Genomic DNA, 15,667 nt, shown 5'->3' on the forward strand with positions numbered 1-15,667 from the left:
TGGAGGGCTTCTGTCCATGCCCAATTCAACAGGGTCAACCTCCGGGCCCAGACATTTCTCTCTGCTGGCCCCAAAATGGTGGAGTAAACTCTCATATCTAACTAACGCTCACAGAGCTAGAGACTCACTTGCGTCATTAGAGAAAGGCCTAAAAACTTCACTTTTCCGGGGCTGCCTTATTACATGGATGGTCTCTTTTTTGTTGTTGTTGATTTTCTCCCCCCTTTTTTCTCCCAATTGTACTTGGCAATTATCACACTCTTCCAAGCCATCCTAGTTGCTTCTCCACCCCCTCTGCTGATCCGGAGAGGGCTGCAGACTACCAAATGCTTCCTTCGATACATGTGGAGTTGCCAGCCGCTTCTGTTCACCTGACAGTGAGGAGTTTCGCCAGGGGGACTTAGCGCATGGGAGGATCACACTATTCCCCCCAGTTCCCCCTCCCCCCCGAACAGGCGCCCTGACCGACCAGAGGAGGCGCTAGTGCAGCGACCAGGGCACATACCCACATCTGGCTTCCCACCCACAGACACGGCCAATTGTGTCTATAGGGACCCCGACCAAGCCGGAGGTAACATGAGGATTCGAAATTGCAATCCCCATGTTGGTAGGCAACATAATAATAACAATAATAATATCAATAATAATAATAATACAATTTATTTGTGGGTGTATTTCAGAGCACTCAAGGATACCTTACAGAACACAGTAAAAAACAAGCAGTACTATATCAGACAGCATAAAATCAAAACAAAGAAGGGTAGACAATAAAAAGTTAATACAACAGATAAGTATAAAATCATCATCTGCACAAAACTCAATGAAGAGTGTATCAGACTGAATATGCCAGTTTGAAAAGGTATGTTTTGAGATGGGTTGAAAGAGAGTCAATATTGCAAATTTCTTGTGGGAGAGAGTTCCATAGGTGGGGGGGGGGGCAGAATGACTGAAGGCTCTAGTCCCCATGGTAGTCAAGTGGGCTGATGGTGTAGTGAGTTGGAGAGCAGAAGAGGATCTGAGAGTGCGGAAGGGCATGTGGATATGAAGGAGTTCGGAAAGATACGAAGGGGCTAGGTTATTAAGAGCCTTAAAGGTGAGGAGCAGGATCTTGAAATCAATATGGCATTTAACAGGGAGCCAATGGAGTTGCTGAAGAACAGGAGTGATATGATCTATGAAAGGGGTTCTGGTAATGATACGGGCAGCTGAATTCTGGACCAATTGAAGTTTATGAAGACACTTGAGGGGAAGACCAAAGAGGATAGAATTACAGTAGTCAGTCCGGGAGGAAACCGGGGTGTGAGTGAGTATGGCTGTGCTTTTAGGTGTAAGTGACAGGTGAAGACGATTAATATTGCATAGGTGGAAATATGCAGACCAAGTAACATTTCTGATGTGAGCTTCAAAAGATAATGTGCTGTCCAGGACGACACCCAGACTCTTAACCTGAGGCGATGGAGGAACCATAGAATTGTCAATAGTCAGAGAAAAACTATCAGGTTTGGCCAAAGTAGATTTAGTGCCTACCAGGAGGACCTCAGTTTTATCACTATTAACTTTGAGGAAGTGGTATGAAAACCAGGATTTAATTTCTAGTAAGCAGTCAGAAAGGGAAGTGGGTGGAAGAGTGGAGGTAGGCTTGGTGGATAGATAAACCTGGGTGTCACCCACATAGCAGTGAAATTGAATGGCTAGTAGTAGGTAAATAATAAATAGGAGGAGTCCCAAGACAGAGCCCTGGGGAACACCGGTAGTAACAGGAAAGGACTGTGATCTCAAATTTTTAAGTTGGACAAATTGAGTGCGACCAGAGAGATATGATCCAAACCAGTTGGGGGGGGGGGGGACAGTTATTCCAATGGAAGCTAATCTTTCTAGGAGGATGTTATGTGAGATGGTATCAAAGGCTGCACTCAGATCAAGGAGGACAAGTATGGTCAAGAGCCCAGAGTTAGTTGCCATCATCAGACCATTAGTGATTTTCATCAAGGCTGTCTCCATACTGTGCATAGAGCGAAAACCAGACTGGAATTGTTCAAACAGATTGTTGTTAGTCAAGAGAGTGTGTACCTGAGATGTGGCTGTTCTTTCAAGTGTTTTAGAAAGAAATGGTAAATTTGAGCAAAAATTATTAAATTTGGGGTCTGCACCAGGATTCTTGAGTATTGGAGTTATTGCAGCTGTTTTGAGAGATGAGGGAACAAGACCAGAGGTAAGGGAGGAATGTATGATATCAGTTATTAAAGAGGACAGAGAAGGTAGACAGGCTTTTACTAAATAAGTAGGAAGCAAGTCAAACTGACAGGTATATTATTTGCATTTGTGAATAAGACCAGATATTTCATCAACAGTTGGGAGTTTAAAACTAGATAGTGAAGAAGACAGGGGAACATAGCAGGGTAAATAAGATGAACTGTATGCAGTATTGTTCGATGACATCAATTGCTGATGAATAATTTCAATTTTGCCATTAAAAAAAGTCATGAAGGCATTACATTGAGCAACTGGATACAGGTGAGGTGCAAGAGTGTCCGGTGGCCGTAAAATATTGTTTACCATGGAAACCAGGGCTCTAGTGTTCCCTTCGCCTGATCTATTTAAATTTGCATAATGAGACGATTTAGCTGTGGACAGAACCTCCTTATAATGAAGTAAGGAATAATGACGAATAGACTGCCATGCCATCCGGTCGCCCTGCATGGATGGTCTCTAAACATGGCTGTTATGCTGATTTGTGGCATCATCCAACTAAAATTGTAATTTGAATCTCCAACTATTCCTCCCTTCACTATTGGTGAACTACCTAGTACACACCTTGCATTTGACATGACATGCAGGACATACAGGACGTGCAGTCTTCGCTATGATTTATCTGCAATATTGAGTTGTGTCACTGTCCAGCCAATTTGAATCTTCTTTTATTTGCGACACTGTTAATCTACCCATTGCTTATTTTAAGTAATCTCACTTGACTTGATATGCAACCTCGGCTATGATGTGATTACTATTCAAGGCTCTGTGATTCCTGTAGAATGAAACACAAATAAAAAACTGTGGCACTAATGAACTCAAACATCTCCCTCAGTCCGATGAGACTGATGTGCTGCCACCATTGGGCACATGCAATATTTGCAATATTTACTCACATGTCACTTTATATCACTTCATATCTGTCCACCGCACCTTTACTGCATTTTTGCTGATGTTTTTGCACCTCGTAAGTTGTATTTTATTGTTATCTTTACTGTATTTTATACCTTACACTGCGTATATTTTGCACTTTTAAATACATATATATATTACTATTTTATTTAATCCCCATGAGGAAATTCTTTCTCTGCATTTAACCTGTCCTAGCTGTGTAGCAAGGAGCAGTGGGCAGCCGCTGTGCAGTGCCCGAGGACCAACTCCAGTTCTTCTTTCCATTGCTTTGGTCAGGGGCACAGACAGGAGTTTTAACTCTAACATGCATGTCTTTTTTGATGGTGGGGGAAACAGGAGCACCCGGAGAAAACCCACCGCAGACACGGGGAGAACATGCAAACTCCACACAGAGGACGACCTGGGATGACCCCCAAGGTTGGACAACCCTGGGGTTTGAACCCAGGACCTTCTTGCTGTGAGGCAACGCTAACCACTGGGCCACCATGCCACAAATATTGTTTAGATGCTGTAGTTTTTATTGCTGATATTTTTGTATTTCTTATTATCTCTTTTATGTATGCACCATTCTGAGGTTGCCACAACTGCACTTTCATTGTGCTTGGCACAATGACAAAGTTTTTGAATCTTGACTATATCTGCTAATTGTTGACTCTCTTATAAGTCACTTTGCGTAAAGGTTCATGTTAAATGAGAACATGTAAAATGTGTGTCCTTGCTCTTTTTCTTTGATTTTTACATGTTTCTATTCTGCTTTTCGTATCTGCAACTTGTGAAAGTTGCTTAAAAATAACTGAATGGAAAAAGAGCGACTGGAGACTATTTGCTGAAAGCCCCGGTGTTTATGGGTGGCTGTGAAGCGTACCTGCATGGTGGCACTGAAGCAGGGGGAGGTGGAAACAGCCTCGGCCCCCTCTGCCTCCCTGGGAGAGGCAGAAGAGGAGCTGTGGGACATCTGGCTGGCAGGCCGCTCCGGGGACAAGGCATCAATGCTGTCCTCATCGAAACTGTACACATCCAGAACCTGAGGCAGGCTCGCCTTGTCATCTGTCAAGAGATAGGTAGAAAAGTGAAAGTTATTTTATAAAACAGAACTTGTGAGCATCTTTACAAAATGTTATTTTAAACAATTGAAGTTATATGTTGATATCCTTGACTTTTTTTGCCTGAATTGACAAGGTTCAGCTTTGCCAGTGAGCACAGAGTCAAACGACGCTAGCCTGGATGTACTGCTGAACACTAAGTCAAGATGTAAAAAAAAAAAACCCCAGAGGGATAAAGATAAATATGTTTCTTTTTAAAAATAAATCTTGGGTGTCCAGGTAGAGTAGAGGTCTATTCCATTGCCTACCAACATGGGTATTGCCAATTCGAATCCCTGTGTTACCTCCAGCTTGGTCAGATGTCCCGACAGACACAATTGGCTGTGTCTGCGGGTGGGAAGCCGGATGTGGGTATGTGTCCTGGTTACTGCACTAGTACCTCCTCTGGTTGGTCGGGGCGCCTGTTCGGGGGGGGGGGGGACTGTGGGGAATAGTGTGATCCTCCCGCGCGCTACGTCCCCCTGGTGAAACTCCTCACTGCCAGGTGAAAAGAAGTGGCGACTCCACATGTATCAGAGGAGACATGTGGTAGTCTGCAGCCCTCTCCGGATTGGCAGAGGGGGTGGAGCAGCGACCAGGATGGCTCGGAAGAGTGGGGTAATTGGCCGGATACAATTGGGGTGAAAAAGGGGAAAAAAATCCCCCCCCCCCCAACAAATCTTAGACTTTGCACTTTGAACAGTGAGGGCTAAATCTGTGTCAAAAGCATCAGTGTTGGTTTCTAACTTCCTGTGAAGGCCTGAATGAGTTACACATATCAGGGACCATTCAGAACAGATCTGGTAAGTTCTGAATCACAGAAAAATAAACTGAACTCATTTCTAGATACTTTGTCGTCTAGACTTCCTGGCAGTCATATGACCATCCTACGCGGGAAAGAAACCCCATGGGTCTGCCACCTCCATTGGCTGGAACCATCCATTATATGTGTCTTCAGTAACAATGGGACTTCCCCCGCCAGCCAGTTCACTGTGCACAATCCAACCATGCTCCATCACAAACATTGCGGAGGCGGTTTATTACTATCAGGATATGTTTACAAATACCTCTTGGGTGATTACATTACCATTCATTTCTAAGTGACACCACTGCTGCTATTCTATTTATCTATTTACTTTGTTCTATTTAGTCTTGATTTTTTATTACTCTTGTTTGTAATGGCAGGTATGATGTCTGATTGATACTTATTGGCAATATCTTTTACATCTCAGTTGACAGTATTTGATTCTTGTGTCTTGATAGACAGGGCATTACTATTGAGGGGGACCCTTGCCTGCATTACATGATATTTAGTTTATAAAGAAGCTGCAATATAACATATTTTTATATTTTAATAATATCTTAGACCACCTTGTTTCCCTTTTTTGAGTCTGCTTACTGATGCACGATTAAAGTTGTTATTATTATTGGGTTTTTTTGGGGGGGGGATTTTTTTCCCCCTTTGTCTCCCTAATTGTATCCGGCTTATTACCCCACTCTTCTGAGCTGACCCGATCGCTGCTCCACCCCCTCTGCTGATCCAGGGAGGGCTGCGGCCTACCACATGCCTCCTCCGATACATGTGGAGTCGCCAGCCACTTCTTTTCACCTGGCAGTGAGGAGTTCCACCAGGGGGACATAACGCGTGGGAGGATCACGCTATCCCCCCCAGTTTCCCCCCCCCCCGAACAGGCGCCCCAACCAACCAGAGGAGGCGCTAGTGCTGCGACCAGGACACATACCCACATCTGGCTTCCCACCCGCAGACACGGCCAATTGTGTTTGTAGGGACACCCGACCAAGCCGGAGCCAACATGAGGATCCAAACTGGCGATCCCCATGTTGGTAGGCAACGGAATAGACTACTACACTACCTGGATGCCACGCATGACTAAAATTAACTGAGGGTAATGATTAAGTTTTTAGCACAGATGAGGCGAAGGATCCAAAAGTGTCTGTGACCATGTACCGGAGATGGTGTCCTCGACGGCGGTGTCCACGGGCAGGATGTTCTTCACCACCAGCTCCATGGGGCCGGGTCGCTGAGCGATCTTTCCATTCAGGTCGTCGGCCAGCCTGGCTTTCTTCAGCTTCATCTGAGTGGCTTGTAGGGAGGGCTCCGCCTGGGTCTCTGATGATGAACACACACACACACACACACACACACACACACACACACACACACACACACACACAGGTCAGCCCTTTGAAACAGCTCATTCCGGGTGACTCAGCGGAAGCTCAGTCAGACCTCACAAAGCTACCGTCAACCTCAAACACATCTCTTCCTCGACTGACTAAGACGGGCAATTAGTCTGGCTTGATATGCTTCTCAACTGTTTTCCTCAGAAAGAAGCTGTTACCGGGTATGAATCCACAACAGGGGGAATTTGCGATATTGGGCTATACAACTAAAATTGACTTGACTTGACTTTACCTGGCAGGATGTGCATACGGACCAACTCGGAGCGCTCAGGCCTGCTGCAAAGTTTGTGCTTCAAGAAGTTTCCAGTCTGTGAATGAATGAATAAAAGGAATTGGCAAAAACACAAAAAAAATCAAATGCTAAAAAAATATGCATGGATGCGCACACAAACACATCCATAGATACACACACTTACATGCCTAGTAAAAGAAATGGATCTGTTGTAGTGGTTTTGGATGCATTATGTACATTTTGTTGAGATAAAGGTCCGGTAAGGTCAATGAAATGAACCGATGGGGTCTTACCCTGGCTCTCTCCAGGCTTCGTATCTGCTCATGAAATGCAGCAGGTGTTTTCAGCGCTAGGAGGAAAATAAATCGATAATCTCCAGTGAGTAAAACGTTGTTCCACAATAATTCAGGCGCTTTTTACTTCTCAGGTCATTTTCCACCTGACACACCTCCGTTTTACATCATGCAGGAAAGACACTTCCCTTTGGATGACTTTGGGGGGAAACGTCCCTTTAAGCTCCGAAGTCCTTTATTTGAAACTATATGTAAATAGCGACACACTGAACTACAAAAAAAAAAAAGAAGGTAATGACAGCCACCCAAAGGTGAGATATGGTTCGAGTTAATCTACTAGGTTGAATGAACCATTTAAAAAACCCCAGCTATATACCATGCTGGTTATCAGTTGAGAAGAACATGGATCATTTACCTCTGCAGAAAGTGGACATCACTAAACATTTACAAAAGCAGTGTCTGTAAAACTCGGAGGTCCGCCACAGGAATTTTTTTTATATACTGAGATTGAGTGAAGGTAGTCCAACTCCAAACAGCATAACTAGCACAGAAAAAGCAGAGTTAGAGAAACCTCTTAACAGCTGCATTTTTCCTCCACTCCACTGACACACTATGCATACTAAACCGTCTGCTGGGATATTTCCTCCAAGACGGATCATATGCACTCGACCCCTTGCGGGAAAAAGATAAATACTGCAGCAAAACCTGGGGACAGCCGGGAACCGCTGCAGCTGGGACGCAAACCTGGGTCTCCTGTACCACGGGCGACTACATTAACCAGTTGACTAAAGGGTCCGACCCATTAGCCTTTAGTCATTTGTGATCATTACACTACCCCCCTCCTTCGGGAATTGCGTCCCCGCGCTTCAGCATACCAGCTCCCTCACACCTATGGGCGCACGCGCTTCCGATGGCCTCATGGTCTCAGCATCCCACTTCTGACACCAATGTAGCGAATTCAGGGGGCAGCTGGGACGTGAACCTGAGTCACCCGCACCACAGGCGACTACGTTAACCAGTTGGCTAAAGGGTCCAACCCGTTAGCCAAGGGCTAGCGAGTCTAGTCATCCGTGGTCGTTACAATACGAATGAAATTAAAAGTGGGACTCCATCTCAGCATTTCTGTCATGATGGGAGTTGTCTCAATGGTAAAAACACCTCCAGACATGGGATACCACACTGGCCAGTTTGATGAACATGAGAACAATGTGGTGTATAGGTCAAGGCTATCTGTCCATCACACACCCAGCTAACTTCACCCTTGCAGACACTGTTCATAAATCACTACGTAACAGAATCTCGAGAAGAATAATGACCTCCTGAAGACCTCTGGCCCTCACAGTTTTAAATCACCCGCTGAAGCAACCTGTAGCTGCCTGATTTACAAGGCTGTTTGACTTTTAAAGCTCTCTTACTCAATTTCCATCCATCCATCCATCCATTATCCGAATCGCTTATCCTGCTCTCTGGGTCGCGGGGATGCTGGAGCCTATCCCAGCAGTCATTAGGGGGCAGGCGGGGAGACACCCTGGGCAGGATGCTAGGCCATCACAGGGCCAACATACACACACACACACCCACACACATTCATACCTAGGGACAGTTTAGTATGGCTGATTCACCTGACCTACATGTCTTTGGACTGTGGGAGGAAACCGGAGCCCCTGGAGGAAACCCACGCAGACACCGGGAGAACATGCAAACTCCACACAGAGGATGGCCCGGGACGACCCCCAAGGTTGGACTACCCCGGGGCTCGAACCCAGGGCCTTCTTCCTGTGAGGCGACCCTGGTTACCACTGCACCATCGTGCCGCCCTACTCCATTTCCTCTCTTCTAAATTTCTTGTGAGGTTGTTCTAGCAATACTAGTGCCTTCTCTGGCTGGCCGGCGCACTTGTTTGGGGGGGGGGGGACTGGGGGAATAGCATGATCCTCCCATGCGCTACGTCCCCCTGGCGAAACTCCTCACTGTCAGGTGAAGAGAAGCGGCTGGTGACATCGCATGTATCGGAAGAGAAATGTGGTAGTCTGCAGCCCTCCCCGGATCGGCAGAGGGGGTAGAGCAGCGACCAGGACGGCTCGGAAGAGTGGGGTAAATGGTCAAGTACAATTGGGGACAAAAGGGGGGGGGTTGTTCTAGCAATAGATAAGGATAAATAAGTACAACTAATAATATGGCATTACTAGTGATGGAAAATAATTGTATTACTACTGTCATGAATATTTCTGTTATAACAGAAACACAATTCCAGGACTGCTGTCATTCCGGTGGTGGTTGGTTTTTGTTGGTCATAGCAGTAATTTAGATGTTTGTTTTTTTATAAATCAGGGCTTTCATTGCCCAAGTACAGGTTGGCACTGCTCTCTCTCTCACTACAGTAAGAAAGCCACTTTATTTTGTCATTGTACCTTACAACGAATGGTATTCTTACAATGAATTTGTTCTCTGCATTTAACCCATCCTGTTGTGTAGGAGCAGTGGGCAGCTGGACCAACTCCAGTTCTTCTTTCCGTTGCCTTACTCAGGGACACAGGCAGGAGTATTAACCCTAACATGCATGTCTTTTTGATGGTGGGAGGAAACCGGAGCACCCGGAGGAAACCCACACAGGCACAAGGAGAACATGCAAACTCCCCACAGAAAGGACCTGGGATGACCTGGGTTTTGAACCCAGGACCTTCTTGCTGTGAGGCAACAGTGCTAACCACTGGGCCACCATGCCGCCCTGAGTATTTACTGTGTACTTTGGTTTACAGAGACATGTGTGACGGTGGTTAAATTAATACGGAGAATATGCAGCCCTGTGTTTCTTTGTGATTCCACATAACTCAATCTGCTCTTTGCCCACTTTGGGACGCCTTGGAAAAAGAAAAAAAAAGACCGGAAAAGCTTCTACAAGCTGATAGCATTTAACCATTTGCTGCAGCTAATAGTCACTCGTTTGCATGGAAAAAAATCTAAGATGAGTAAACTTAAGTGTACATAAATGCTCCAATGTGAGGGTTCTTTTGGATGAAAAAGAATCGTTGCGATGCATCGATTAATCAATGAAATAATCGTTAGATGAATTGATTACTTAGCTCGTCACTTGCAGCATCTCGACACAACTCTATAACACCATGACATATTTGACAATTATCTTGGACGTTAAAGACGGCGTCAGACAACGTTCGGAGTGTATCGTGCTTCTGTAATGTGACATGTTCCAAGTAAAACAGGATAATAGGATGGGACAAGATGCAGGGAGGGATGTGATTCGACTGGATGGTGCAAAACATTTTGTGATGTTGGTTGCTGCCAACTCGAACTTGTTGACGCAATCACAAATACTTGTCTCTTCGAGAGGAAGTTAAGGTAATTCGATTTTGATGTAGAATAAAAAAATAAAAAAAGAATTTCCCTGGAGTTTTTTTTTTGGGGGGGGGTCATAAGTTGTTGAATAGGTGCATAATGTCACTGGAGAAATGAACAGACAAGGTAAAAAAAAAAAGTCCATTTTCATGTCATGCTATCTTTAATGTATCTGAGAGTGACCGGTTGCGCAATGAGTAAATTTCATGATTTCTTAAGACGTTGAGCTTATCAAGCAGAATCCCGCGAGCGTCACACAGGAAATGAGTGCTTCACTGATTCAAGGGGTGAGACCCAAGCAGAGATTTGTGCTTTGATCACTCAGACCCGCTCATCCTGCTGCTGCTGGCAAAGGTCTGCTTCACCGCTTAGTCACCTCAGCTAGGACCAGCACAGTTGGCTTTGAGCACGCTCTGTTCGAGGGGTTTGCGCGGGGGAGGTGGGGGGTTAGTGTCGGGGGAGCAAAGCAAAACATTCCTGCCCGTCACCCAAACCCTGCCCTGCATACCTACCATAATCCTATCATAAGTGTGGGAGAAGTGGCGGGGTTCTTGGCGGCGGCGGCAGAGAGAGGAGAGGGATCTTCCTGTACAGGCCATACTGGACTGGCCCATAGAATTGGGGAGGATGGGGGCGGGGGCGGGATGACTGACCTCCAACACAGGCCCAGCCGCTGACTCAGGCTGCTGTGTGGAGCCAGCGAGGGGCTTAACGTCTGGTTTAAAAGGAGGTCTCTCAAGATAGAGGAGGATGGTGACCCAGCGATGAGACCACAGAGTAGTGCTGTTATTGCCTCCATGTTTTACGCCGTCAGCATGAACCCTCAGCGAGGCTCTGCTGGTCTCCTTTATCAGATGTGCTCTTTAGACGAACTCAGGCTTAACCAGGCGAGGTCACACGGGGAATGATTTTCCTCCTTTCTCCTGAAATATAAGAGCGATTGTTGGGAGTCGTTTTTGAGGTTTTTCTTTGTTCTGTCTGTTTTGGCAATGCATTTGCAGAGAGGAAGAGGAGGACGTGGAGGAAATCGGGGAGAGAAAATTGCTCGTCTTCAGGAGTATGTAGGACAGGCATTTTTCAAATCACATCTCATTAAACGCTTGACTCATTTGAGCGCAATGATTGTTCATGGAGCAATGGAAATCTCTCTGTGGTGCATTTTATGGCACTGCACACCCTCAATATTTAAATCAAGACACTCATTTGGAGCCTGATTTATGCAACTGTCCAGTTTACCTGGAATCGCTAAGTTAACCTGGATGTGCATATCAAATGCGTCCCCTGGTTATTTACTCACAATACTTTCAAAATAAAAGTCAAAACACTGAATGTGGATAATACAATATAAACACTATTTGTTAAACCTTGGAGTCTTTTTTTTCCTTCATAATACTCCCCAGACATCAGTAAGAGATTGTAGTTGAGATTGGCTTGATTAAGATGTTAGCAGAGGATAAATTCCAGTGCCACATCAATACATCTCTTGAGACATGCCAAATCTAATATAGCAGAAACTGCAGAATAAAAAAAGCTTATCTGGACTGGTCTGTGAGATAAATCCTAAGTGCATCCTGAGTGCCAGGGTTGTGGCATTGGACGGCACAATTCACATACTCACGTGGCATGATGCCTTGCTCCACGAGCTGCTCCCGAGTCCGTCTCTGCTGCAAGCGTAGCTGCAGGACTGTGGAGGAGAGCGGAGACAGAGTGGTCAGAGTGAAAGCAACCCTGTTCAGATACAATTCTACATCTAAAACAATCCTCTTGGGCTTCACTTCTCGAACCTGTCAAGACTTCGTTTAAGACATTCATACAAGTTCTACACATACATAGTCCCATTCAATGTTACAAGACCCTATTCCAGTTGGCAATGGGTCAATGACAGGGCCCATACACGTAATCACTCACACAACTATGCATGTACCTATGGGCAATTTAGAGTCTCCAATTCATTTAACATGCACCAATAGGAGCTGGGACCCTCTGTACCCACAGGATAACACAGCTAACATCGAAGCCAAATGCTGCCTTCATATGATACAAAATGTTGATCAGGTGGCAATTTGCTACTCCAAAAGTCTGATAGGATGCCCTGTCAACCAACGCAGATTCCCTATTCACTTTCAGTATGCTTCTAACTGGGTGGGAGGTTAAATGTCAGATATTTCATCAAAGAAGGTTGAATCGGTTCATCTGGATACAACATTTATTGACAGATATGTTTCATCACTCAACTAAGCGTCATCTTCAGCCTAAACTGACTGCAGGTATCCCCACACCTTATAAACAATACAGTACAATACAGTTGCATAACGACCGAAACCAATGACCAGTTTCATGTGCAAATATGGGTGTGCCCATTAAATACAGTTTCGATGGCCATGTGGGCTATTCACACATCTATCGCCATTTTACAATGCTGTGATTGCAACAATCCCTAATCCTCTGTGAATAGTACACATGGCCTTTGAACCTCTAGTTAAATGTCACACCCATATTTGCATATGAAACTGGTCGTTGGTTTCGGTTGTTATGCAGCTGTATTGTACCGTATTGTTTATAAGGCGTGGGGGGGCCTGCAGTCAGTTTAGACTGAAGATGTCACTTAGTCGAGTGATGAAACGTATCTGTCGATAAACATTGTATCCAGATGACCTGATTCAACCTTATTTGATTTTTGTACCTGGATTATTGAGCATGCATCAAGACATGAGATATTTCACTTCTCTTCGCTACATTTATTGTTCCTTAATGGGAAACCTGTCTTGTAGCAGTAAGTAGTACAACATATAAAATCAACCTCATGCATCTACAAATAACATTGATAAAGACAATACAAAATAAAATGGTTAAAATACAGCGGTAATTCAACACAGAGGTAGCAGACTGACGTGCAACAGCTCTGCAAAGAAAATGTGTATCTTGCAGCCTTGTGCAACTTAGCATGAAACTGAATTACATAGTGTGCTGGCTGATGAGATATTAAGGAATTTTTTATATCTGTTTCTCTTTAATCTCGACGATTTAAATCTTTGTCATCAAGGGAGCAAAGTGAAATTCCCTATTTAGATGATAGTTTGGACTGCCAAACAATATACCTGGCCTTGTGGTATATTGTTTGCTGCTCAAAAACAACAGTAAGATGACACTGTTCACCTAACACCTTACTGGGCCAGCATCACAACATTTTGCAACGTTTGTTTGTATTGCACATTTAAAAGTCCGATCCAAGCAACCACGGAAAAAGTGAGTACCGATTCGATAAAAAGACCTAACAGTATAAAACATTATCATAATTTTCCTATTCACATTAGGAACATTCAACCTTCTCAGGATGTACCGTCTCTGATGGCCCTTTTTACAATCTGACTCAGCATTGGCATCAACATTTAATTTATTATCTAGTATAATGGTACCTAAGTACTTATCACCGTCCATTGTGCCAGTGCTCTTGTTGCTTTCAGAGGGGGTCGGTTATATAGCGGCTAGTTTCCCGTGCTGCATTGTGATAGGCTGAGGTGTATACCAATGAAAGCCACTATCATTTTGTGAAATGCAAATGCACAGTGAGGTGAAACAAGGTGACTACAGTGCAGAAACACATACAGACAAAACCATGACTGACAAGACGCACCAATGTAAAAAAAAAAAACAAACGACAACATCGTTTGGGATAACATGCAGGGCCGGGCAAGATAATCATCCAGGAGCCATGCCTCTTAATGTGTCGCCTCATAAAACATGAAACACGCTGGCTCACTTTGAATGCATAAACAGTAGTCGGCTCACGTGACCATGGAACATCAAAAGACGAGAATGCCTTTGGTGCAGAGGTGAACATTGTTCAGGCTTGTGCACAAGGCCCTGAATATTTGCATGGCCCGCGATGTTATTTTTCCAGTTTCAACATTTATAAACAATTGAGCGTGGACAAGTTGTTTCAGTAGAATAATTCCGTGGAAGGAGGCGGTGTGTTTGAAGAGCAAGGTGCTGGGTGATGGTGGTGAATGAGGCACTGGTAAGACCAAAAAGTCAGTAGCTTATCGACACGGCTGTGTTGTGCTCCTATCAAGGCCCACTTTGTGAAAAGCAGCTCAATTAGCTGGTGGGGAAGAGGCGTGTACACGCACGCACGCACGCACGCACGCACGCACGCACGCACGCACGCACGCGCGCGCACACACACACACACACACACACACACACACATATGCAGACCTGCTCAACTCTCCTGGGAAAGGCACTGTGTCTGTACAGGCCTCAGTGACTCACTCCAGCAAAAATAAACTGGGCAGCTGTGAGAACAAGGCCTGGGAACCATGAAAAATCGGGGGGTAGTTAGCATGTGGGGGTGGGTGGGGTGTAGAGCAGCGGGGACTTTCATGGGGCTTTTGCTGGTAGGAAAGGGAACGCAGGGTCACACAACTGAGGCTTGTGTGTGGGGGTGGGGTGGAGGGGTGGGGGGGGGGTCCACTCTCAGAGCCTCCAATGCATTAGCATGCCCTCACTTCCAGGGCAGAGAACACATTGCCCCTTCCACATTTCCCTTCTGTGTCTTGGCCCAAAGGTTTGTTGGTAGCTGAATATGGAGCATGCTGGGAGATTGCACCCCTCCCCCCCGCCAACAAAAAAATAACCTTGATTTTCTGACACTGCAAAACGAATACAGGCAAGGGACATTTATGAGCACAATGCGGATGATATCAGTAGATGTGCATCGAAACATTCCTTCCAGCGCCACAGGAGAATTAAGATTATTATCTGAGCATCCATGTGTCAGCTCCGTCTGATGCCCGAGGTGCTGCTCTTACTACTCTGATGTCAGTGCCGGTGTTTAGGGCGAACCCTGGCCGACCTCTCTGTGATGCAAGCTGAGTCCACCATCCTGTTCAACTAGCGGCGTATACGCAGGGGTACCGGAGGCTTTGCTCAAATCCCCGTCTCCCGATGCTAACGTACAATCCCAGACCCACATTCTTCTCAACAAATCATCTCTGGAGGTCTCTGTTCAGAACTCCGCTGTGGTTTTTCTTTTTCTTTTTTTTTTCTTTTGGAAACAGTCAGTGCACATTCGAGAGAGAAAAAAAAAGTTTTGGTCTGGCTACACACGCCCCCCTGCCCAGACAAAACTGAAGTTGTTTTAGAAACAAACTGTCACTGGGTTATGTTGACATTTCAGTCATAAATACCAGATTCTAAACACGGCCTGCTGTTGCACGAGGATTCAGACAAGGGCACATAGAGATGCTAACCCTATCATGAGAACAAATGATGTTTGATAGAAAACCTAAGTTGTTGCTATTTAAAGTCAGGCCTCGTTTCTTTGAGGCCTTCACAAG

At 45.2% G+C, this 15,667-nt stretch overlaps 1 protein-coding gene across 5 annotated transcripts in view; it reads right to left on the bottom strand.

The window, feature by feature from the left end:
- The window catches only part of mrtfbb (myocardin related transcription factor Bb), a 63,426-nt gene that overhangs the window by 7,514 nt on the left and 40,245 nt on the right, over window positions 1-15,667 (bottom strand). For 4 of the 5 annotated variants that reach the window (XM_056287579.1, XM_056287577.1, XM_056287578.1 and 1 more), the window contains 5 exons: window positions 11,947-12,012; window positions 6,975-7,030; window positions 6,682-6,757; window positions 6,214-6,375; window positions 4,028-4,209 (listed from right to left, as the gene is read on the bottom strand). In XM_056287579.1, coding sequence (XP_056143554.1) covers window positions 4,028-4,209; window positions 6,214-6,375; window positions 6,682-6,757; window positions 6,975-7,030; window positions 11,947-12,012 — 542 coding nt within the window. Of the gene's footprint in view, window positions 1-4,027; window positions 4,210-6,213; window positions 6,376-6,681; window positions 6,758-6,974; window positions 7,031-10,840; window positions 10,940-11,946; window positions 12,013-15,667 lie in introns of those variants that run through there. The other variant, XM_056287581.1, reaches the window with a different exon arrangement.

Source organism: Lampris incognitus, chromosome 10, assembly GCF_029633865.1.
Source record: "Lampris incognitus isolate fLamInc1 chromosome 10, fLamInc1.hap2, whole genome shotgun sequence".
Taxonomy (NCBI): domain Eukaryota; kingdom Metazoa; phylum Chordata; class Actinopteri; order Lampriformes; family Lampridae; genus Lampris; species Lampris incognitus.